The sequence below is a fragment of the Sminthopsis crassicaudata genome, chromosome 2, assembly GCF_048593235.1.
Source record: "Sminthopsis crassicaudata isolate SCR6 chromosome 2, ASM4859323v1, whole genome shotgun sequence".
Lineage (NCBI taxonomy): Eukaryota > Metazoa > Chordata > Mammalia > Dasyuromorphia > Dasyuridae > Sminthopsis > Sminthopsis crassicaudata.
The window spans coordinates 573,551,763-573,579,241 of NC_133618.1; the positions used below are offsets into that span (position 1 = coordinate 573,551,763).

The 27,479-nt window shown below is 35.1% G+C and overlaps 1 protein-coding gene across 8 annotated transcripts in view; it reads right to left on the reverse strand.

Annotated features, from left to right (window-relative positions):
* The window catches only part of ADAMTSL3 (ADAMTS like 3), a 553,717-nt gene that overhangs the window by 174,986 nt on the left and 351,252 nt on the right, over positions 1-27,479 (reverse strand). For all 8 annotated transcript variants that reach the window (XM_074295268.1, XM_074295270.1, XM_074295266.1 and 5 more), the window contains exon 9: positions 14,931-15,088. In XM_074295268.1, coding sequence (XP_074151369.1) covers positions 14,931-15,088 — 158 coding nt within the window. The remainder of the gene's footprint in view (positions 1-14,930; positions 15,089-27,479) is intronic.

A 27,479-nucleotide genomic window follows, 5' to 3' on the forward strand; every position in this document is an offset into this window, starting at 1 on the left:
CAAGACCAAGAGTTAGACAAGTGGTCATTATGAGAAGGATTCCATAGGTGACAGAAACTTAGAAGCCTTAGGAAGGTAAGGCATCTAAGAGTACAGGTAGGGAAAAGGTAAATTCTAGGTATTAGGAACACAGTCTGTCCAAAGAGAGACAAAGCATGGCAAATTCTAAGAGCTGCTCATGGGCAACTGTAACTGGAAATTAGTATGTGATAAAGGAACTACTATAAAATAAGTCTGGATGGAGCTAGAGGTCTGGACTGCTAGATATTCTGATGGATAGATCTGACTCTCAGCCTGGAGTCAGAAAGACATGAAGTTCCTCAGATATTTACTAGATGTGTGACTATTTGCCTCAGTTTTTTCATCTGTAAAATGAGCTAAAGAAAGAAATGTCAAACCACTTCAGTACCTTTGCTAAGAAAACCCCAAATGGGGTCATGAAGAATCAGACATGATTATAACAAATGAACAACAGGCAATTTTTTATTTTACTTTTGAAGAAATAGGGAACCACTGAAAAGTTCTGAATATGGGGATGACAAAGATGACTGTTTGCCAGGTTTTCCAGTCAACACAAATTGTGTCTTCTCCAGCTTATTTTACAGATGAAGAAACTGAGGCAAACAGGGATGAGTGACTATTGCCCAGGGTTGCAGAGCTAATAAGTGTCTGAGGCCAGATTTGAATGCAGATCCTCCTAACTCTAGGCTTGGCACTCTATTTATTGCGCCATCTAGCTGTCCCAGTATTTATATACACATATATGTCTGTGTATATATTCATGTGAATAAGTTTATATATGCATACTTTTTTATACTATCTTTTATCTTTATCAAAATCAAGAATGAAAAATTGATGATTATATTGCAAACCATATATATATATATATATATATATATATATCATTCAAGATGTTATTTTTTTTTTCTGATAAACAGCATTTTACCTAATTCTTTGGAGAAAATTAAAAAAGCAAATTCAAGCATGCTTATATTGAGTATCTAAAAATCTTAATGCAGTTTCATACTATTAAAGCTTAAAACATCACTAAGATTTTTAGGACACCCAATATATAGCTAACTAGAACAGTTAAATATTTAAACAGTCTACCTAATTATCTAATTATTTTGCACATATAGGAATTTAAAAATGAAACCTTATTTTAAAATTATTCATTTTCAGCCTTTAGTATAAGAGGTATAAGTTTGCTTCTGTATTCCTCTTGCTACAAGTATTATTTGAATACACAGTAAGTGAATAGTTTAAGAACAGATAGTCATACTGAATTACTTCCTTAACAGATTATAGAAAGGTAGTCCAATGAATAGAGCACAGGACTTGGAATCAGAAAGACTTATCTTCTTATGTTCAAATCTTGCCTCAGGCATTTATTTATTAGCTGTGTCATCTTGGGCCAGTCATTTAACCCTATTTACCTTAGTTTCTTTATCTGTAAAATGAGCTGGAGGAGGAAATGGCAAACCACTCCAGAATCTTTGCCAGGAAAACCCCAAATAGGGTCATGAAGAGTCAGCATGGCTGAAATAACTTGAACAGCAAATGGGACTATGGAGGGCAGGGTTATGAAAAACTGAATGTTTCTTCTATTGAGGTAGATGCATCTTAAGTGAATCATCTTTAGTGAATGCATCTTTGTTTTTCTTCAATAAATTGGAAAGTGTTTTACTTAAGACACTGTATAATCCTGAATCTTTCCTTCTTTCAAGATTTTAAAGCAGTTTCTAGGGGAACTGGCAAAATAAATGTAAATCAAGATATCAGATGCTAGGAGAAATCCCTTTTTCTCTTCCAAAATAAATAGCATTGAGCTAAGGATTAAGGAACAGGATCATGGGATCAAAGGGTCTTAGATTTAGAGCTTGATGAGATAAAAAGAACAGAACTTTACTTTAGGCAAGGCTGCTAACAAACACTTGGAGTATCAATCATCTTGGAGTAGAGTATTAAAAATTTCCTTATTGGAGTTCTTAAAGTTCCAACCCTCTAACTTTACAGATGGGGATAACAAGAATAATTTCAATAATCCTACCCAGTGGCTTAAAAAAAGAATATTAAGGAGAAACTGGAGAGTGCTGTCAATCTCTTAACATGTAGAGTTACAGAAGATGTTTTCCCAAAGTTCCAGGGAGAAAGAGCCTCAAAATTTATGATATATATAAATTTGGAGTTAGTGATGGAAATTCTCCTGGATTTTAAAAATGATAAGTATCTCAATCCTAAACAAAGTTTTGTGTAATGTTATGGGCCAGAACTTGAAACAAGGTACTAAGTGAAATTGAGGAGAAAATGGTTAAATCTAGTTTAGCACTGATTTAATCCTACAACAAATAATGGTTTCCTATTGATATAATGATTGGTATATACTCAGTGTGGAGCATATAAGGAGGGACTGAGAGCCACAAAAGGAAAGCTCTCAGGGCCAGAGAAGTTAAGCACACTAGAAGCTCTTGGAGGTTGAGACAGATTCATTCCATCTTCCACCTTTGTGGTGGCTGGAGGCTGAAGCACAAACCTTTGAATGTGGAGATTCAGAAACCAGAGAAGACAGGTGGGAGCTCAAGCTTTCAGAACCAAGGAGAGAGATAGGCCTCTCAGAAAGCTAACTGGGTCCCAGAAAAGGAAACATGACTTTGAAAGAGACAATAAAGGATTGGGGCTTTAATCCCTGGTTATTCTTGTGTGGTGATTACTGAACTGAAAAGAAGACTGCCCCAGAGACCCCAAGGAAACTGAACCAAGGAGAACATTACAGTGTAACTCGAGCAATTAGATTGGTGGCAAACAGAAATAGTCTTTTTCTTTTTTAATAAATTTTTGACAGTATATATGCATGAGTAATTTTTTTAATAACATTATCCCTTGTATTCATTTTTCCTTATTTTCTGCACCCTCCTTCTACTCCCTCCCCTTGATGACAGGCAATCCCATACATTTTATATGTGTTACAATGTAACCTAGATACAATATATGTGTGTAAATCCAATTTTCTTGTTGCACTTTAAGTATTAGATTCCAAAGGTGTAAGTAACCTGGGTAGATAGACAGTAATGCTAACAATTTACATTCACTTCCCAGTGTTTCTTCTCTGGGTGTATCTACCTCTGTCCATCATTGATCAACTGGAAGTGAGTTGGATCTTCTTTATGTTGAAGATTTCCACTTCCATCAGAATACATCCTCATACAACACTGAAGTGTACAGCGATCTTCTGGTTCTATTCATTTCACACAGCATCAGTTGATGTAAATCTCTCCAAGCCTCTCTGTATTCCTCCTGCTGGTCATTTCTTACAGAGCAATAATATTCCATAACATTCATATACCATAATTTACCCAACCATTCTCCAATTGATGGGCATCCATTCATCTTCTAGTTTCCAGCCACTATGAAAAGAGCTGCCACAAACATTTTGGCACATACAGGTCCCTTTCCCCTCCTCAGTATTTCTTTAGGATATAAGCCCAATAGCAGCAATGCTGGATCAAAGGGTATGCATAGTTTGATAACTTTTTGAGCATAGTTCCAAATTGCTCTCCAGAATGGCTGGATTCTTTCACAACTCCACCAACAATGTATCAGTGTCCCAGTTTTCCCACATCCCCTCCAACATTCATCATTATTTGTTCCTGTCATCTTAGCCAATCTGACAGGTGTGTAGTGGTATCTCAGAGTTATCTTAATTTGCATTTCTCTGATCAGTAGTGATTTGGAATACTCTCATATGAATGGATATATTTCAATTTCTTCATCTGAGAATTGTCTGTTCATATCCTTTGACCATTTATCAATTGGAGAATGGTTTGATTTCTTATAAATTAGGGTCAATTCTCTATATATTTTGGAAATGAGACCTTTATCAGAACCTTTAACTGTAAAAATATTTTCCCAGTTTATTATTTCCCTTCTAATCTTGTTTGCATTTTATTGTTTGTACAGAAACTTTTTAGTTTGATGTAATCAAAATCTTCTATTTTGTGATCAGTAATGATCTGTAGTTCTCCTCTGGTCATAAATTCCTTCCTCCTCCACAGGTATGAGAGGTAGACTATCCTCAGTTCCTCTAATCAATCTCTTTATGATCTCATTCTTTATGCCTAAATCATGGACCCATTTTGATCTTATCTTGGTATATGGTGTTAAAGGTGGATCCATATCTAATTTCTGCCATACTAATTTCCAATTTTCCCAACAGTTTTTTTCGAATAATGAATTTTTATCCCTAATGTTGGTATCTTTAGGTTTGTCAAAGACTAGATTGCTATAGATGTACCCTTTTTTGTCCTTTGTACCTAATCTGTTCCACTGATCTACCGATCTATTTCTTAGCCAATACCAAATGGTTTTGGTGACTGCTGCTATATAATATAGCTTTAGATCAGGTACACCTAGATCACCTTCATCTGACTTTTTTTTTTCATTAGTTCCCTTGAAATTCTCGGCCTTTTATTCTTCCATATGAATTTTATTGTTATTTTTTCTAGGTCATTAAAATAGTTTCTTGGAAGTCTGATTGGTATAGCACTAAATAAATAGATTAGTTTGGGGAGTATTGTCATCTTTATTATATTCACTCAGCCTATCCAAGAGCACTGAATGTCTTTCCAATTATTTAAATCTGACTTTATTTTTGTGGCAAGTGTTTTGTAATTTTGCTCATATAATTCCTGACTATTCTTTGGTAGATGGATTCCCAAATATTTTATGCTCTCGACATTTGTTTGGAATGGAATTTCTCTTTGTATCTCTTGCTGTTGCATTTTGTTGGTGATATTTAAAACTGCTGAGGATTTATGTGAATTTATTTTATCCTGCAACTTTGCTAAAATTCTGAATTAAGAAATAGTCTTAATGAAAGGAAAATATATACCTAAGAATAGTGCCTTCCAGTAAGGTAAATCCAATGTTTTTTCCTGTGGTAATGAAGATTTGTCCAATGACAAAGATTTTTGTAGAGTTCTTGACCGCTCCCCTTCAAGAGATAATCATATGGTCAAAGAAGAGAAGAGCTATATTTGGTATATCTGCTAAGAACTTAAGAGAAACTAGAGAAGAAACTAAAAACTAAAAAATAAATTTAAAAAAGGACATCTTTTAACATCATTTCTTTTCCTAATATATTCCTCCTCTTTCTTCATTAAAGGAAGCAAAGAATAAAAAAGAGAAGGGGGTTGGGGAAAAACATGGAACAAACTAGTCAAGACAAAATAAGAAATGTACATTTTCCTCTCTAATACTGTGAATTATCTTCTTTTAGATCAATATTAATGTGCTAAGCTTTGATATGCTTTATTATATTTTGCACACATTTTCCTGAATTCATAAGTGGATGTTTAAAGCTGAATGAGTGAGAAAAGGTTAACTTTGTTTCAGAGATCTTTAAAAATGTCAGAATTCTGATGAGAAGAGTTAAATGGCTTTTCTTTCTAGAAAAAAAAATCACAAAGGAATGGAAAAAGAAATAAAAGCAGCAGGTGATTAGGGGAAGTTAGACACCGTATTTTAAGTTTCCGAGAAGTGATGTAACACTAGATTCTAAAGTAATGGAAAAGAGACTTTTAGTTGGAAAAACTTGGAACTTTTTTCTACTAGAACTATATATAGTTAGGAAAGGCTAGAGAAAGATAAGATCTACTATCTAGAAGGAGCTAGGGAATTAGAAAATTCTCTTGGGCAAATCAGAAATATGCTTAGTGCAACAACAATGATTTCCTAAGAAGAAGCTAACTGGATATGGGAATAGAAAATAAAATCTAAATTAATTTAAGTTTGATATAAAGTACTATAACATGTATAATAGGAAGAGAACGTTTTCTTTTAAAGTGGGTATAGATATTAAAATAAAAAGAGTCTAGGACTAGGGACAATAAAGAATTGGGAAAATATAGTTATATAGTTCATTTTGTAATAATATCTGGAAACTTAATGGGGTTGCTACCTCTTGGGAAATGGCAAAACAAATTATGAAAATAATGAAATATTGCTTCACATGAAATGATGAAATGGGTAGTTTCATAGGAAACTGAGAACTTCTAGGAACTAAAACATAATGAAGTGAATAGAACCATTATGGAGAAAAACAGCTTTTAAAGTTTTTATAATTCTGATGAACACACTAATGTCCCAGAGTTCTACAGATGAAGCCATCTACACAACCTCCTTTCATAGAAGTGATAGACTTAAAATGTCAAATGAAAAATACATTTTTTTGGACAAGGTGAATGTATAAATTTATTTTGTTTGATTATATATTTGTTACAAAGATATTCTTTTTCTTTTTTAATGGGAAGAAAATGAAATGAAAAGAAAAGAAGTGCTTAAGTAGAAAAGTTAATGTATTAAATCTCAAAAAATATTGCTATAACTAGCTACTCAAAACTTCCTATTTTTTATATCTAATTTCACACATTTATTGAAAACCCATTGCATGCAAGGTTCTGCTAAGCAAGACAGTTACAGGGTTTGTTCTGGTACAGGCTAAGTCCAAGAAATGTACAACCTAATTGGAAATAGAGAGTATCACATTCACAGATAACAATGCTACACAAACAAGAGAAAAGAGTGTGAGAAGCAAGAGATTTCTCAAGCTATGAGAAATCTGATAAGAGAAATATCTTTTTCAGTTAGGCAAAAGAGTAGTTGGTTAGGAAAGGTTTCATTGAAGAATTAATATAATAATTACCCCATGAAGAGACTTACTCCATGGAAGCACCCCATAAACATCATCAACAAAAACAAACAGAAATACTCAAGAGAAATAGCAGAAAACAAAACATATGCAAAAGAAAGCAAAACTCATATACACTCCCAAAAAGATTAAAGCAAAGAATGTTGACATGATTTTAAAAACATAGTACAACTATTTCAAAGTCCGATTCTTTTTGTACAGCAAAATAACTTTGGACATGTATACATATATTGTATTTAATTTATACTCTAAAATATTTAACATGTATTGGTCAACCTGCCATCTGGGGGAGGGGGTGGGGGGAAGGAGGAGAAAAATTGGAACAAAAGGCTTGGCAATTGTCAATGTTGTAAAATTATCCATGCATATATCTGGTAAATAAATAGCTATTAAAAAAACAGTACAACAAATAAATCACCTAAAGCACCAGATGCACCAGAAACCCCAAAAAGTCCCCACAGGGAATGGAAAAGATATTCAGAGCTATCAGAAAAATGACTAGAATCTATAGTCAGAATCATTAAGCAATGGAGATATTAAGAAAATCATAAAAGAAAAAAAGAAAATTAATCAAGAATTTTAAAATATTAACAAAAGAAAATTAGTCAATAATGAAGATAGCTTATATAGAGAAAACAATAGAAAAGACTTTTTAAAAATCCATTTAAGTAAAAATAAACAGCAGACATTATTATAAAGATATAGAGAAGTTGGTAATAATGTGGCTTCAAAAAACCCCAAACAATGAATTATCTAAACTACTGGAAGACACAGAAACCCAAGATCTGGAGAAAGATTACAATGCAGAAACATAAGGATATTTCAGAGAACTTTGAAAAACAGAAGAACCTGGACACTAAATTGTCAAAGTAATTTTCCCAGAATTTTAAATGATAGCTTATAAAATACAATCAGTATTCTCCAGAGCATTTACAAGGCAGAATCAACGTTTAACTTATCCACAGCTAACTCTTGAAGGAAGGAATTTACTTCTGTAGATTGCAATGGGAGATTGGAGGAGACTCCATTTCAGAGAGACACAAAGTTAGGCAGGATATAGTAGTTGGAGAGTTGAGGATAAGAGTCAAAGTTCAGTTTAGCTAGACTGTATTGGTATGAGTAATAGAGGAGGCTGAAAAGCTCTCATATGGAGGGATATGATAGAGAGTCTTGGACACCATGATCAGGAATTTATTTTTAATTTGGTAAAGAAATCAACAAGGTTTTAGGATAAAAGACTGAAGTGACTGAACAATGCCATTTGGGAGGACACTCAACAGTATGAAAAATGAAGTTTATAGATGAAGACAAAGAAGACCAATTAATATGACAGGAGAGAAAAGATGAAGGTCTTTGTTGGAGGGCAGGAAAGGTAGAAAACTGCAAATGGAAGAGAGAGGGATATTGTGGTAGAGAAATCAGTGAGATCTGGTAACCACGAAGGTTTAATATATTAAGTTTAATGCCATGCCATTTTGAGTTAGATAGCATGGACTTCAAAGAGGGAGCGATTATTAGATTTAGGCTCTAAAGTGTATCTATATAATAAAAGCTGATGTTTATATCTGCTACTAAAGGTCTAGCAGTTTTAAGATATTCGTTCCCATTTCTCATGAGTGTTTTTTCTCATTCCCATTTTTAGCTCTTTATGCAGGGTATGCCCACTAACCATGGGTTATCCCCCACGGCTCTGTTCTGGGTCCTCATCTTTTTAATATACTATCTGGCTTGGCAATTGCATCATACTCTATGAGTTTACCTATCATCTCTATGAATGGTTTCCAGATCTACATACCCAAGTCTAATTTCTCTCCTAAGTTCTAGCTCTAGGTAGTCAACTGTCTTTGAGTATCTTGGATTGGATGACTTATAGGCATCTCAAGCTCAACATATTCAAAACTAAACTCTTCATCTTTCCCTCTACATCCTCAGTTTTCCAACATCTTTGCTTCTGTCAGCCAGGTTCAGAACCTCAATTGCTTCCTCAGTTCCTCATTCACTCACCCCAAATATCCAGCCAGCCAAATCTTGTCTTTGCTACACAACTTTCATTTGCATCCCGTTCTCTCCACTTTCACAATCCCAACTTTAGTCCAGGCCCTCATCACCTCTTTCCTAAAATATTGCAGTAGCTTTCAGGTTGGGCTCCCTGCCTCAAGTTTCTTCCAACTCCAATTCTGTCAAAGTGATTTTCCTAAGCATTGGTTTAACCATGTCATCTCCCTCTGCTCTCCCACACATATCCAATAAACTGCAGTCACTCCCTTTTACCTCCAGGATCAAATATAAAATCCTCTCCTTGGCTTTTCAAACCCTTCACAATCTGACCTTTCCCTTCCTTTCTATATCATACAATTTATTTCCCTGTATGTACTCTTTGATCTGCCTCTAGACTCCATGCATTTGCACTGGCTCTTGTCCATTCCTGTAATGTTTTCTCCTAACCCAAATCTCCTGACTTGCTTCCCTGGCTTCCTTCAAGATTCAATTCAAATAGTACTTTCTGCAGGAGGCCTTTCCTCTTCAACCTTCACGCTACTACCATTAGTACCTTCTTTTTACTTTCTCTCTATACACATATATACATACATACATATACATACATACACAATATATGCATATGTACATACATACAAGATTGTGTATATGTATCTATGTGTGTATATATAAATCTATTTATATATGTATGTAAAATTATTTATATATGTGTGTAAATATATTTTATATATGTAAATTAATATTTATACATACATATTTACATACATATACAGATATATTTACATATATACAATATTACACATATGTGAATATATATTATATCTATATTGTATAAATATATATAACTATATAGATAAATTTGGATGTTATCTTCTCTATTAAGTAGGAGCCACTTGAGAACAAGGACTGCATCTTATCTTTCTTTGAATTTCTTTTCCTTAGCACAATGCCTGGACATGTTTAAAACACTAGAAGAATCAAAATTTAGAAATATTTCAAAGAACTAGGCAAATTTTTGCATCAACACAAGCCTGGTCCTTCTTTAATAATTCTTTCTGACTGTCTTACTGACATTTTATTGCTCAAGCTTCTGGCCTTCTCCTGGCTATCTGGTAGCAACATGTATACACTGTCAGAGGAGTGAATACAGAGGTACACTCTCCCCACTCCTTCCCTAAGTGCTGATCTCAGGAGAGTTTTGTGAAGCATCATATGAAAAACAAATGAGCCATTCAGGAAAACTCAGGAGCAGAGAGCAAGAGAAATGAAAATTTCCATGAATGACCCAATTGAAGAAAGACAGCTCTAATTTCATCTTGGTGCAATTAGGAAAATGTCAAGTGAAATATAGCCTTCTGCTCAACAGGAAAAAAAAAAAAAATCTGCCTATCTTATGTGGGAAATTGATGAGTCAATATTCAAAGAGCCCAGAAAATTTATTTTCTAATAATCATTTACATATAAATGCTCCCATACATATCTTTAAACCCAAGTACTTGCATAGTTACTAATCTTTCTTGGGAAGGAAGGATATTTATATTAAGAACATACTTGAACATTATACTAAAGTAATGCTGATCTGAGGCTCCCCTGGCCCCTTCAGTTCATCTCTATTCTACTGCTGTGTAGAATATTTTGAAGATAAATTCTCTATTTTCAGAATGTCTAATTTGAGTATCTACAGTGCTCTGTTAAGGTCTCTTGCTCCCTCAACAAGTGAGACATAGTTCAGAACAGTTCATTTGTCAAGTTTGTCAGATGAAAGGAAGAAATTTCTGCATTTCCTAACACAAATTAATGTAGTTAGGACAAGGAAAGTCTTCCTTACTACTTCCTCTATATAGACTCTGTTAGTACTCCAAATTTAGACCGTTTCTATTGGTTAATGAATGGGAAAAAGGGATAATGAATAAGACATGAGGCCGAACATTTTGCACAATGATAAATGTGTTTTCCAGTTGAATTTGCCTATGCAATATACCAGACTAATCAGAAATGATGAATGGAAGTGTGGAGTGACTAAACTCCAGCCACAGCTGAGCACAGGCAAGCACACAAACTCCATTTCTCCATGATCAGAAAGGGCTCATCAATTTATCCACAAATCTTTTGTGTCACAGATAGAGCATTAAATCTTAATTCGAATCTGTTAACTGTCATATGACCTGGGGTCATTCAACCTTGCAGAGTCTCAATTTGCTCATCTGTTAAAAGAAGGTAATTATATTTCTATTATGTATTTTATGGGATTATTATGGGGAAAAAAACACCTTGTAAACCTTAGAACACCATAGTTAGATGAATTATTTGATTTCCTAGAACCCCAGTTTATTTAGATCAGTGGTATCAAATTCAGGAATTCCTGTAGGCCACATACAAACATGGCAAAGCACAAATTGACATTATTTTGTTTGTCATTTGTTTATTATTTTGTTTTTTTATTTGTATTGTGTTTTGTTAAATATTTCCCAATTATATTTCAATCCAGACTGTTGTGGGTCACATGTTTGACAAGTCTGGATTGGATAAACTGCCAAGCTAAGAAAACACTACCATTCCAGGAATTTAATCATACATTTATCTAAAATAGGCAAGTTTATTTTTATTTTCCTAATTAGGCATATAGCTTTAATGAGACTCATTGCTCCAAGGGGAAAGAATTAGTGTTGTAGCTAGTAGTCAAGCAGATATGCGATTAAATCCTGCCTGAGAAAATTACTAGCTGCATAATCTCAGGCAAATTATTCTACTTGAGATATTGATTAATTATGAAATACTTATTAATGATTCAGTTTCCCCCTATTCTTTTTTCTCTTTAAAAATATTATTTTTATATGGTATGATTTCAGGTGAGAAGCAAGCAAAAAACAAAAGTCAAGTACTCATGAGTCTTAGCTTTCTAATGTGTAAAATGGGTAGGGCTTGATCTTTAAAGGTCTTTCTAGCTCTACATCGATGATCCAGTCGATCTATGCATGACATAAGAATCTTAGGATATTGTGCATTTTTTGAATATAAACATTTCTATAAATCATTTTTTAATTTTCTATTAGTCTAGAAAGATGAAGACTGAAGGGAGATGAAAAGTGAATATAAACACTTGTTCACCAAATCTTGTTTCTACTTTAGGTAATAGGTAATAAATTTATAAAACTTGGGATAGTTGTAACACATAAGTAGACAAAGGCTTGACTTACCTGAAAGATCATCATAGCTCTCTAAATAAAAAAGAACATTGTTCTAAACTAAATAATAATAATAATGATCATAATAATAAATCTATATAGTAAATACTATATGCCAGGCACTTTGCTAAGCACTTTATAATTAGTAACTTATTTGATACAACAACCTTTCAAGGTAAATGTTATTATTATTATTATTCTGATATTACAGATGAGGAAACTGAGGCACAGCAAAGTTAAGTGACTTGTCTGGGATCACACAGATATTATGCCTTGAACTCTGGTCTTTTTGCCTCCAGGGAGCACTCTATCCACTGTGCTAACCAGTTGCTTGAGTTCCTCTTGAGCCAGAGGCTGAAGATGGGAAAAGACTTCTACTACCCATCAAAGAACAAGTCCAGACCATCTTGGAGAAGCACCACACTCAGAAACTGAGCTACTTGCCCTTCCAAACCTAGCAACCCAGTGGTAAAATGACCTGTGCTTCCCAGTTCAGCAATAGCAGTGCTCAGTGTCCAACCCTCTTGGTCCAGTCAGCAGCAGCTGAGAAGAGTTAACAGCAGAATGATTTATCTACCAATGAAACTGGGAGGAAGATTGGACATTGAGGTTCTTCAGTTGTGCAGCTGTGAGCTCCAGTAGAACATGTTTCCCACACATGTGGCTTACTGCTACTGTATCTCAAGATTCTCTTTCAGACTCTGTTTATTTGTGGGACTTAGGGGCTGGGGATAGGGAATGCTTCATGATTAATGTTATTTCTATGTAGTTGGAGTAAGTGTCATTGCTAAAGAAAAAAAGTGAATATGCTAGCTAGGTATTAATCTATTCTGGTGTCCTCAGCTGTAACAATCTTCCCTTCTCATTCTAGCCCATTAAGCTATTACCCTGGTTCTGTTTCTTTGGGGGTGAACTTTAAGAAGTCTTCTACTGTCAATACTTTCACTTCAACAATACTCTACCTCCTCAATCCCTTGCAATCAGCCTCTCATGCCCATCATTCTACTGACACTACTCTTTCAAAAGTAAGTAATTCCTTGTCATAAAATCCAATAGTTTATCTTTTCAGTCCTTATCCTACCCAATTTTTCTTCAGCTACTGATACTTTTGGCCATCTTTCCTATAGGACATTATGTTTTTCTTGGCACCAGAAATATATGTCTACCTAACTGATTTTTATTTCCTTGACCATTACACTTCTAACTTATTTCCAACTCTTCATTTTTCTTCTATCTCTACTTCAGACTCTATTTTCAGATTCAATTGCCCTATATCTCAAATTATAACATTTTCAAAGCTAAACTAATTTTATTTTCCCCTTAGGACTTTTATATTTACATTTTCTCACTACCATTCACCCAGTTTCTGGTGTTCAAAACATTAAGAGTTATCTTTAAATCTTCCTTTTTTCCCCCTCATCTCTTACCGTCAATCAATTATAAGGTCCTGTCAATTCTACTTCACCCATATGTACCCATCTTTATGGCAACATTTAAAATAAGATCTTTATTACTTCTTTCCCTATACTATTGAAATAATCACCCAACAGATGTTCTTGGGCATGCTCCAGCTTATCAATACTCTTCTTAAACAGTGATACCGAAAAGTGAACACAATGCTCTAGATATGGCCAGGGAATGATAAAATTATCATAACTTATTTCTGGAAGTCATGGCTCTTTTAATGTAGCTCAAGATTGAATTAATTTTCTTGGTTGCTATATAATATTCAAATTTAATTTGAAGTCCACTAAATATCCTCCCCCCCACCCCGACTTTTTTTTTTAATTCACACTATCTAAACTTGCATCTCATTATCACAGACTTGCAAAGGTGTTTTTTGTTTGTTTGTTTGTTTTTTAACTCAAGACTAAGATTTTGAATGTATTTTTTCTGAAATTCATTTTATTAGATTAGATGTTCTAATGGGTCAAGACCAAATTTCCTTGACTCTCCTATTGATTGTGTTTAGCTCTGCCATCTTTACATCATCAACAATTCTGATAACCATATCATCAATGTCTTTATCCACATCATTGCTTGAAATTTTAAATATCACAGAACAAAGGACAAATTTCTAGAACTTCTTTTCAAGTTGAAACTAGACACTTAACTAGTGTGAATTTTCATTAATGACCCATCGTGAGGGTTAGAAGTGTAGCACTCCCATAATCTGGAAAATTTGTGTGAAATCTTTTATTCTTCCCTTCATATCAAAGAAGTCTGAAATTTTCTTTTTCTTTTATATCTTACTGCAAAATCTGGGTTGATATTATATAATACTAAATATATTTATGCCTTTCTGAGTTTCTAAATCTTTTCTGTCTCATCTGCTGACCTTCATTTGTTGTCTTTGGCTTCCACAAAACTCCCCCAAAATTCTCATTTAATTTTTTATGCCAGCTTGAGATACATTCAAACCATGAAAAGAAAGGGTATAATGCAGAAGAAATAACTGTATTGTTTAAATCTTCCACTCTTTGCCCACTGACTTTTTACCCATTTTTTAAAAAGTCTAATAAAAATACCATCTTCTCCTTGAAGATGGTATCCTTTTGTTCATTCTCTTTATAATTCATTTATCATATAATATTATGTCTTAGAATTATGTGGGTTTGTGTTTCATCTCCCTATTCTCATATTCCTTCCTCCAGGAGGGCAAACTAGATCTCATTTAAACTTTATATCTCCCTTATCAGCCTAACTATCACATTAGATACTTATTAAAAGTTTGTTAAATGAATGAGTCATTGCTAAACTATTTTCAATATAATAAAAGAGCAATTCAATTGAATATGAAATTAGAAGGCTATATTTGATAAAAATCATGTCTTATCCCCACAAGGAATTTAGAATTAAACAAATAAATATGGTTGACTATTTCAATAGGAATAAGCTGACAATAACAAAAGCAGACTTATCGTGTACATAGACATGTCATATTGACTAGAATAGATTTTTTTTTTATTACATGATATTTTGAAGTTATATGGTACTGTGCTTTAATTATGTTGAGACATTCACAAATAGGCTCATCCTACCTTGAAGATGAAATCTGCTCCCAGAGGTCCCGGAATCTTAAAAGTTTCCCTATCAGACCCCCTCAGAAATTCAACTGTAGTATTTTCTATAACAAAAACTCCAGGGGCGGCAAAGCTGTGCTCTCCTTTGCTTCCTTGAAGGGTTTTGGATTCAATAACTAAAAATAAAACATTGAAATAAGTTAAATTATTGAATTTAAATGACTCCTTATGCATAGTGACAGCAATTAGCAACAGTTTGTGTGTAATTATTTTATTACCTAAAAAAATGATTATACATCATAAACCCTAACTATACCATGAATATAAATATACAAATTCTGCTCCTTTGGGAGGCTTTGTTCCCATCAATATAAGTGAACTGTTTTCTCTTTGAAGTCTATATACTGATCCATTGTTTTAGAAATATTTGTTACCCAATTTGTCAATAAGCACCAGATTAGTGTAATGTTTTACTAAGCATAATATGTTGCTGGTTTGAGTGTGTGTGTGTGTGTGTGTGTGTGTGTGTGTGTGTGTGTGTGTGTTTATATATATATATGTATATATATATATATATATATATATACACACATATATATGCATATTACAAGTATATGATTAACATGATCTTAATATCATAACAATTATAATAATAACTATAACAAAGTTATGATGCAATAGTCATGGTGTAGACTCCATGGAAAAATGCTCTACCCATCTAGAAACTTGCTTTTAAAGCAGGGATTCTTATCCCACAATCTACTGAATGACAAGTTTCAGGGAGATGATGAAGCTGGATGGAGGGAAACTACTGCCAAATAGCAGAGCACTGACCTTGGAGTCAGGGAGCCATAAGTTTAAATTATGCATGACACTTAAGAGGTATGTAATGCCATGTTCCCCTCAGTTTCCTTATCTGTAAATAGGAATAATAGTAACACCTTCCCAAGGTCAACAATAAGAATAAAACAAGGTGAAATTTCCAGAGCACTTTGAAAACCTTAAAGTGTTTTATAAATTCTAGTTGTTTTCTGTTAGGATTACTAAGTGAGAACTGAGGTTGTCTGGATAATTACAAGGTGAGAACTCAGGTTGACTTGATAGAGGGGGCAAGCTCATTGGCTGGGGTGGTTCTTCCCAGAAGCCCTTGCATTATCCCACGCCCATTCTCTGGGAGGATAAAAAGAGACAGCATTGGGCGCAAAGGGCAGATCGGCCTGGAGAAGGATAAGAGCTGGAGGAGATTCAGAGCCAGGATTCAAGAGGAAGACTCTGAATTGCATCAGGCTTGACGGGGCTCTCTGCAGGAAGGGAAGTCACTTCTTTGGACAAGAGTTAACAGCAACTGCCTGGAGACAACGGTTCGTTACAGGAAGAAGAATCTGTCTGAGAGATTTGAGTAGACACAGCAGATCTCTTCCCAGAGAGCGATCCAGCAGCTTCTAGAGACGACAGCTCGCTACAATTGGCGTCCACACGTGGGGCAAGGACTTTTGCTTATCCTGACAAGGGGAGCTAGACCAGACCTTTGCAATTTGGCGCCCGAACAGGGACAGACACAGTCCTGATTCCAGTGGAAAAGCTTCCGATCTAGATCTCAGTCTCTCTGACCCAGAACCGTGAGTAACGAGGAAACTTTGTTAAAGATTAAGTGAGCGTGCTAATAGATAAATAAGGAACTTAACTTGTTAAGGGTTAAACCAGGAATCTCTTATAGCTGAAATGGGGCAGATGTTAGCTATATTCAATCCCTGGACCTCAGCCGACTCAACCTCAGCCCCAGACGCAACCTCAGCTCCATTCAGGAGTGGTACTATAGAGAGTATAATCAAGATAATTGAGGAGCACAGTTTACTTGTAACCTGGGTACAGATTGCTAAACTCTTGGCTGCATTAAGACGCACATCCCCTTGGTTCTTAGAGGAAGAAAAGATAGATGTAGATAAATGGAAGCTAGTGGGATATGAAATGAAAGAATTTCAAGCAAAAAATGGGCCTCGTTCAATTTCTGCAGAAGTATTTTATATCTACAACATAGTTCAATTAGCCTTAAACTATCAAGAAAGTTGTAGGAGAAGGAAAAGTTCTAAAAATGAACAGAGGAGGAAGTGTGAGGAAAAAAGGAAAGATCAAGATCTTTCCCTAGACCAAGAGGATTTAAATGAGGAATTATGGTATGATTCTCTTGAAGAAGCTTCAACCCTGCCTAGAGAACAGATTATTGACAGGCCCACATCAACCCCACCTTCAGAGATGGAGGAAGAAAGAGGGGAAGAGGCAGAAACACAAACAGAATTGCCTGTGAAGAAACCTAAGCCTATGACAAGATTAGAAAAAGCATTGGTTAAAGCTAAGAGAGAAGGACAGGATATAAGTGATTTTATACATGCATATCCTGTGATTGAAAATACTGACTCTGTAGGTAAAAAAAGGAGAAGATATGCACCTTTAGATTTGAATAAAATTAAGGATTTGAAAAAAGGTTGTACCCTTTATGGGGCTACATCAGCTTATGTCAAAATGTTACTAGATGGTTTGTCTTATGAAGTCCTAACTCCGAATGATTGGAAATCCATAGCAAGGACATGTCTGGAACCTGGAGAAAATTTATTATGGCTTGCGGAATTTCATGAATTATGTAAAATTCAAGTCAGATGCAATTTGGAAATAGGAGTTAACACACAATTCACTTTTGAGCACTTAGCTGGTGAAGGTCAATATGGAGAGAATTCGGAACAGATTAATTATACCATGACAATATATGAACAAATTGCTAAGGCTGCAATAAAAGCTTGGGGTGTCCTTCCTGGACAGAAAGATCATGGAGAGGCTTTCACTAAAATACAGCAAGGTCCCAATGAACCTTTTGCAGATTTTGTGGGACGTTTGCAAACTGCTGTCAAAAGAACTATTGGAGAAAATTCAGCTACAGAAATAATGACCAGACATCTGGCTAAGGAAAATGCCAATGAGATTTGCAAAAGAATTATATGGGGATTAGACAAAGATGCTCCTTTAGAGGAGATCATAAGACGCTGTGCTACAGTGGGAACAAATGCTTTTTACACCCGGACAATGATGAATGTGGAAAGGCAGGGTCCCTCCTGGCAAGGGACTTCTAGAGAAACTCGGCGATGTTTTCAATGTGGAAAAATTGGACATCTAAGAGCTCAGTGTAGGTATGGAGATACAGTGAGAAGACAGGGTGAGAGAAGACCTAAAACCTCATGTCCAAAATGCAACAGAGGACTCCATTGGGCATCAGAGTGTAAACTAATTCAGGGAAATGGGATGAGGGGCCTTGGACCTGGGCCCCAGGCAAAAAAGACTTGGGGCATGATGGCAGCTGATGTTACACCCAAAGAACCTTTAGAAGGCCAGGACTCTGATTTAATCAACCAGCAGAAAAGCAATCACATGGCAGAAAGGGATTACCTGATAAGTGAGTCAAAAGGCAATCAGATTGCAAAAATGGATTACACTTGGGGAGAATACAGGCCTTTTAAACCAACATGGCTGTATCCAGTGCAAACAATTCCAATGTAATTGCCAGATGATGAGAAGATATTTAGAAAGTGGTAAATAGAAGGTAATTAGATAGGTTAACTGCCTGGGAGAGAGGGTTTGCTTGTATTTCTTCAGCAGGAAAAGGAATCAGATAGGTGCCAACGAGTCATATTCGCCTTGTCCATCAGAGAGAGACAGAAAAAGAGAAAGACCTCAAAATAAAGGAGAAGATCTAAGAAACATCTGACACTGAAAGAGCATGGATAATAAGAAGACTGTTAAAGAACTTTAAAACCAGCAGGAATCATTGGACTTCCTCACACAAGATGAGACTAATGGACAATGGACTTATGGACATTTATAAATTTTCAATTTATGATTATTTGATTATGTTATTTGTCATATACTTCTAGCATGTATTATGTTACTATGTTACTATATGCTTATGTAATTTATGTAATTATCTGTAATACTTCCCATATTGATGGATTTATGTTTCAAGGTCATGACTGTCCTATGTTCTAAATCAAAAGAAAGGGGGAGATGTTGGGATTACTAGGTGAGAACTGAGGTTGTCTGGATGGTGACAAGGTGAGAATTCAGGTTTTCTGGACAATTACAAGGTGAGAACTCAGGTTGACTTGATAGAGGGGGCAAGCTCATTGGCTGGGGTGGTTCTTCCCAGAAGCCCTTGCATTATCCCACGCCCATTCTCTGGGAGGATAAAAAGAGACAGCAATGGGCGCAGAGGGCAGATCGGCCTGGAGAAGGATAAGAGCTGGAGGAGATTCAGAGCCAGGATTCAAGAAGAAAGACTCTGAATTGCATCAGGCTTGACGGGGCTCTCTGCAGGAAGGGAAGTCACTTCTTTGGACAAGAGTTAACAGCAACTGCCTGGAGACAACAGTTCACTACAGGAAGAAGAATCTGTCTTAAAGATTTGAGTAGACACAGCAGATCTCTTCCCAGAGAGCGATCCAGCAGCTTCTAGAGACGACAGCACGCTACAGTTTTCACTAACCCCTAACTAAAATCCAGCATTTCATTCAGTTGTAGGCAACTATAGGCAACATTTTTCTAAGAAAGGATTTATAGGCTTCATCAGACTGCCAAGGAGATCCATAACGTGAAAGAGCTGAAGAAGCCCTGACCTAGATAAATGCAGGTAGAGCTGCTGTAGAAAAAAGGAAAGTGTGGAGATCTATCCCAAGAGATCAAGCATTTGTTCATTTCCAATTTCTCCTAGTACAATCTATTGCCCATGACATTTAGCAGATAACTGAATGAACTGTATCAACTTCTTTCCTTTAACAATACTTGTGCAGAGAGCACAAATGCAGGACTTTTGGGGAGCATTTAGGGATAATTAGGGGACATAGCAGGAACATAATAATTAGGGCATTTTTTTTCAGTTATGGCCTTTCTCTTTTACCTGGTCAAATCTGAATCATAAATGCCCTTGAAAAACTGAGGGATGTGCCAGAGTCAACTCAAAGTGGCTCAAGAAATTGTTAAAATTTTCCAGGTGCGCAATTATGCTTTAGAAATCAGCAAGCTCTAAAAATCAGATTTTGATTTTTTTGTTTTTGATAATTGTCTAAACTTGAGAGACTATTGGAGAAAATGCTAATAAAACAGATTAAATCTAAAGGTGTGATATGCTACATTTCCCCTATACAGACATTATTATTAAACTTTGGGACAGCTAAGTAGTACAATAGAGAGCAGAGTCTATAACTGGCAAGAGCTGAGTTCAAATCTAACTGTGTTACCTTAGGCAAGTCATTTCTATGTGTCTTAATTTATTGAGAAAGGAAATGGCAAATTATTTTAGTATCTGCCAAGAAAATCCCAAATAAGATCCCAAAGAGTCAGACACAACTCAATAATAATTTATTTATTTAGTATACTCCTGACTTTGAGATAAATAAAACTGAGAAATAAGGTTAATTGCCTGGGTGGATAAATCCAAAATAAATAGTCTGCATGAAACAGGCTGAAATTGTGAGAAAGAAGGCTTTTGCTTTTCCTCATCCAGATAACTGTCATTATTCTTAATTTCATTTCATTTTATAGACATGGACTAAGATTGAGAGAAGTAGTATGGAGTGAAGGGAAGAATCATGGAATGGGAACCAAGAGATCTGAATTCCAGTTCTAAATTGCTTGAACAAGTCACATTATCTCTTAAGGCTTCCCTTTCATCTTCTGTAAAAATGAGCATTTTGGAATAAATGAAGTCCCTTCTAACTCTGACTTTCTATGAGTGATTGAATGTAATCTTGCTATTCCTTAGACATCCTGACCAAAAAATACCAAGTCTAATATCTGTAGCTAGAGTTGCTAGGATACAGAAAAATGAAAAGCTAGGAAAGGTTTTGTATTTATATACTGCTTTCTTTCGTTGGATTTTCTCTCTGCTACTGTGGCTGCCACAGGAATTCCAGAAAGCTTGGTGCTAAATCCACAAAAGACCGTAACCTTTTGCAGGCATTGCTGGTTATCACTGACAGAAAGGCAGAGAATGTTTCTGGGAAAAATCAAGGATAGAATAGAGCTACTGATTTGGAGAATTTATTAGAAGGGTATGAAGTATGCTGGCTATTTTCAAACACACAAAAACCAGCTGCTTTAAGGCAATGACCTTGAAATCAAAGTTTGGAATAAAGCCTTGACCATATTAGATATTTGGAAAGTATAAGACAAAGTACTTTTTTTTTCTATTTCCCATGAGTTTCTTTGAAAGGCAGTGGTGATGTAGTGGAAAAATATTCTAATTTTAGTGATAGAGGACATGAGTTCAAGACCTGGCTCTGTATCTCAGTTTCCTTATCTCTAAAATGGGAACAATCATACTGTACTACTTCTTTCACAGTGTTGTTGTGAGAATCAGATGAGATTGGGGGGTGGGAGGGAAGCAATCAATAATCACAAAATGCTAAAATATGTTCTTATCTTTAAATGCTAAAAAGACAATTGGTATTAAGAGAAAAAAGAAAAGAGTTAAAAAGTTATGTCTATAAAAGGAAAAAGTAATAGAGGAAAATATCCTTCAGATAAAATTAGATATCTGATTATAATCAAACAGTGTCCAAATACCCAGTTATTAACTTAGCCAGATAAGTGATAGAGAGCATCCAGATGGCATATTTGCTGAATTCACTAAATGCTTTTATATCACACCTACATACACATATACCTCTTAAGTCACTACTCCCCTATGGGGGGACTTTATGGGAGTCAGCAAGGTGAAGGTATGTGAAGGGGGTAAGGCTTTAAGAGGTAGGGAGAAAAGCACTATGAATTTTGTAATTTAAGTCCAATTTGTGTTGTCTTGATCATTTGGCTTCCTTAATTTCTTGAGGGCAAAGGCTATTTCTTTTTGCTCTTTAAGGCATATGGCAATGATATGGTATGCAGTAGACACTAAAAATGTTTATTGATAGAACTGATTGAGGGGGCAGCGAGGTGGTGCAGTAGATAGAGCACCAGCCTTGAATTCAGGAAGACTCAAGTTCAAATCTGGTCTCAGACACTTAACACTTCCTAGCTGTGTGACCCTGGGCAAGTCACTTAACCCCAACCTCAGAAAATTAAAAAAAAAAAAAGACAGAATTGATTCAAATTATGAGTACTAAAACACATTCCCAATTTAGACAATCAGAGAGAGAAAAGCACACTGCTGTTTTTCATTGGCATAGATCACCATCCACTAGGAGTGGAAGGGAAGTTATCTCCATGCCAAAGAACCCCAAAGTTTTCCACCGGTGAAATCACAAACTCTCATGCTATATGAGTTAGAGACCAGTATAGTTTTGATTTTCAATTGTGTTCATGAATAAGCTGAGATAAAAAATGAAATTATTTGTTCAGATTCTCTGACTGAGAGCATGAATGTAAATTACTCAGTTACTTTTGCTCAATAAAACCATTTCAGTTTAAATTAAAGCAATTCAGATGCTGAGAGGAGATTTCCTATGGTTATATGTTTTAAATGGTGGCAATTTTGCAGGTCCCTAGTCCCTTGAGTCTCTTGAAATTAATAATGAGATTGCTTTTTATAATAGATCTGAATTTAAGACCTAGAGATCACATTATACTTGAGAAGCTCTACTTTTCAAGATTCAGGTGCACCTGAATTCCCCAGATTTTGTATTTTAATCAATGTCCCTATTCCCAATTTTCCCCCATTTTCATTTTTTAGCAAGTTTCTAGAGTCAAATAGTTAGGTTTCTGAAGTCAGAAGAGGACAAGAGAGGCAAATTGAAGACATCCCCTGCTGAAGTAAATAAAGATACGCATAAAATCAATCCAATACATGCTCCCCCCTATTGAGTAGGCAAATGAATACTTACTCCTCTCTTTACTCTATACCCACACTTCTCAGGTTTATTTTATATAATGTATTTTCCCCCTTACTACCTTTGCTGTTGTTAAAATGGGATTTGGGGACTAGTAAGTGAGAACACACACAGAGAAAAAAAAAAACCCAACAGCAACAAAATCTGAGAAATTATAAGATTAAATTCAAGGAAGTCCCTAGTTAAGCTTTCTAATATTTATTTGTTGAAATACATTCTTTAAAATGCTTAATGGAATAATTTAAAGTGGCCTCTCCTTGCAGTAGAGATTTTTATTTACAAAGAGATAAAGAAGGTATCACTTGAAACTTTTCTGTACTCAGTACTTTGCTAAAAGAAGTGGGTTTGTCAAATCCTTCCCAAAAGGCCCTTTTGTATTCTATAATTATAGTAAAATTGATTCTAGTTAAATAATTTTATTAATTTTCTAATGAATAATTATAGAATTTATATACATTTATATAGCTATTGTGATTTTTCATGTGTTATACGGACATTTTCTAGTCTTTTGGAAGTCCCTTGGAGAACTAGTGCATGTGAAACATTGATGTCCATTTTACAGGACCTAAATTGTCACTTCATGATTTTAAATCAGTCAGTCATAGACACAGAGCTGGAAAAGGATCTCAGAAATTATCTTCTCTAACCCCTCATTATTTAGTTGAGGAAAAGAAGACCCAGGAAAATTGAGTGATTTGTCTAACACTGATGAGGTAATAGCATGGCTCACTGATATGAGCACTATCTTCACCAATACAAAGTATAACTTTTTTTTTGCAAAAATGAGAGACTTCTTTAAATTCTTCCCTAGTTCTGATATTTTTGAAGTGTAGAATATATATTTTTTCTTTTTTAGAAATTTTGTGGAGAGAGAAAAAAAGAGATAGAAAACAGAGAGAGAGAGAGAGAGAGAGAGAGAGAGAGAGAGAAAGGGGGGGAATAACTATAAGGCTAAGTGGCTACCAAGTTTCTATAAAATAGAAAAGTGGAAAACAAGGAAAGCAAACTTAGAGGTTATCATTTGGAGGCCTAAGTAGATCATCTCTGTGAAAACTTGACATAGCCAAGAAAATTTATCACTGAGTAACTTTTGTTTATAAGGCTCTCTGGACTTATCTGGACTTATCATCGAACTTTATGGCTGTGCCTCTACTCAAATCCTTTCTGCCTTCATTGAACTTGTCAGAGTTTGTGTTCTACTGATTTAGTCTTTGCAAACCCAAGATCTACTGCCACAATGAGGAATAGAAATAGGATTTTTAGCAGAGGTACAGATTACATAATTCAATTATTGCCTGTTTTTATGACATATATTATTCCTAATATCTAAATGACTTATTTAATATTCAAGTAGCTAGGTGGCACGGTAGCTAAATGCCAAGTTTTGACTTAGAAAGATTTGAATTCAAATCCTGTCCCAGGCATTGATTGTATAATCCTGGGCAAATCACTTAACTTTTCTCACACTCAATTTTCTTGTCTATAAAATGGACATGATGATAGCATTGTTGGGGAAATCAAAGAAGTTAAGTTTTTCAGTGAGAAATCTCCCTCTACCAATGTAATTCATGACCACTCCTCAACCTAGTCTTGGAGAGCTTCCTGGGATGCTGAGAAATTAAGGTAATTTACTCAGGCAATATGCCATTATTTTTAGAGCAAAAACTTGAAAATCAGGTTTCCCAATAATAAGACAGATTTCTATCACCATGATGTGTGACCTTTCTTAACATTATTCCTACAGAAAATATTGTTTTGTGCCCCTATTTAAGTTATGAGCCTAGAAAGATGGCAGAGAAGCTGTCTATAAATTTTGCCCTAAAATAAAATCTTTAATAACTATGTTCCAATACTTCAACAGATCTGTGAATTCATCAGTGTATACAGTTTCCAATAATACTAATTGAAATTCATCAATTTTCATTTTATTCTACCTCTTACACATGTCCATCCACAAATTCCCAATAGGAATACCACTTAATATCCTTGGGTGTCTTTTTTGAGTTCTTATGAGTTTATATCAATGTCATTAGGAGTAATTAATACTCTTTGATGGAACTCAAAATAATCCTGCCTTGTATTTAAAGTCATTCCATGGCAAATGATATTAAAGCAATATTATTGCTATTATAATTATAATATCACAATTTATAACATTATTCTCTTATTCCTATTAGGAATCATTATAGGATTATGGCTCCAGTCCTAGAAGGGACCTAAGGGTCATTTAGTCTAATCCTCTCATTAAATAACAAAACTAAGTTACCAGAAGGCAGTAACTCTCCTAAACTCATGTAAGAAGTCTATGTCAGAGCTACACTCTGATGCCCAATTCTCAGATTTCATAGTTGGGGATTTTTTCATTGGTGCATACTGACCCATGTGCAAAAATCAGGTATTTTCTGTGTGAGAGGCATTCATTGCTCATAATTAAAAGGACAGCAGCCAGTTCACATACAACTAACTTCACACACACACACACACACACACACACACACACACACACACACCAAAACAAAGTTATGAATTAAGATGAAGAAAGAAGGAATATGGAAATGACAAATACTCAAGGGAAAAAGTCAAATAAATGAACCCTACTTCTTTTATAGTCAAATGGCACAGTGGATAATAGAAGTTCTAGCCCTGGAATCAAGAAGAGGGGCTAATTTCAAATTTGACCTCAGACACTTATTAACTGGGTGACTCTGAGCAAGTCATTTAAATGTTGTCCACCTCAATTTCCTCATCTGTAAAATGAGCTGGAGAAGGAAATGACCACCACTCCAGTATCTTTGTCAAGAAAATCCCAAATGGGGCCTCCAAGAGTCAGACATGACTAAGACAATTCAACAACAAGAAGACTCTTTTATTTGGAAGTTGATATTTTTTCTAAACCATTTTATATTCAGAAATATTTCTAAGAGAACTGCAAGATGAATGAAAACAAAGATCTTTCTAGGCAATGGGGTCTATTTGTCATCTGTGGGTAACAGAGTGTAACAGTGGAAACAATATGGCTTCTAGCATCAATGGTCCAAGATTGAAGTCATGTCTCATGCTTACCTTAAGCAAACACTACTAACAAAACTTGCATCTCCTCCATAAAATGAGGACATTCTACTATATGATTTTTAAGTTCCCTTTTAGCCCTCGAGCTGTGATTAATCCTATGAAATAGGACCATTTCAGAGCTTTGGGTGCAGGGCAATATCACCCAAATGTCTCTGCCTATAAGATATAGTGAGATTGCTTGAGATGACAAACTTAACACATGGGATAATAAATATCCAAATGAGTTTGATCCCTCAGAACAATCACCTTGGGAGGTTAGATGCTTATTTCAATGTTGTGAGCATTACTCGGTTCTCTTTAAGAATTTATGATTTCAGAGATAGTCTACAAAGCCCAAGAAAATCTCTTTAAAGGCACCCTAAATATATCTGAATTATTCTGTGCATTTCATAATAACTTTAGCTGACATTTAGTGTCCTTTAAAAATTTCAAATTACATTACATACATTATCTTTTTTTCAGTTCACATTATGTATTATTATCACCTACTTGTAAATGAGGTTAAGTGACCTGCCATGGTCAAAGTAAATCTCAGAGGTGAATCTTGAACCCAGGTGTAGCATTCTATTCACAATACCATACTGTCTTCCATGTATGAAATTAGGATCCCTCAAATATTCAATGCATATGGGTAGTTAAGTTGGTTTTCTAGGATTTGGAACTTTGTTTTACTGTTTTAAATGAATGTAGAAGACTAAAATTAATAGTTATTGCCTCATCTTATTGAACAGATTTGCCTCTGAATGTTTTTTTATTATTTCCAAGTATAGTGAGGAAACTGAACTGCTTTAGTTAGTAAGAGCAATTCTCAAAAGGGAGTTCCAGAAATGTTTTGATCATTTACAAGGTAGAATCAACAGAATAAGCAGGTATAGTTTTTGAAGAGGATTCCCTGGGAAAGGGACAGTATTTATTTGGATATAGGTTTGAATTTTGTTTGTTTAACAAAAGCAACTGCATAATAACAGTTTCTCATGAAACTAAAGGTGTGAAAGGCTTTTCTGGTCCATTCATCCCTCATGCCTCCAGCATCATTAAATTTCTCTTGCTTTCCAAATTTAAATTATACCACATACAGGATTTCCTTAAGTTCTCTTCCACTTCATTAACTACCTCATTATTGCCTTCAAATGTTTTCTAACAATTCCCTACTGTTCTAATAAAGGACAGACTCACAGGTGGGAGAACTTTAAGCGAAACACTTTAAATGGAAACCTTTGACAAGGGCAATTCTATTTAGAAGTTAAGCCCAGTTTCCAAAAATCCCATTGAACTTAGAAGTCATTAAGAAGACAAAAGTAAGGATTTTCCTCTTTATAAAAAAGAACTTAGAGAAATAAAACTAAATAAAAGATGACCCAGAAAAAATACTTTAACTATAGGATTTCTTTCTTAAAAATGAATCTGATTCCTTATCCTAACAGATGAAATGTGGATAACCCCAAAGCAAGGCATTTTTCCCTCTTGGTAATCAGCACCGTGAAATTATGAGGATGGTTGTTCGGATTGAAATTGTCAGAGTTGCCCAAGCTCCTTTGAGGAGCTCTAAGTTTGTGTTTTCCAGACAGAGAAAGTAAAAGACTAGATAGCTATGATTTTATACCACAACATTCCCTGGGATTTCTGA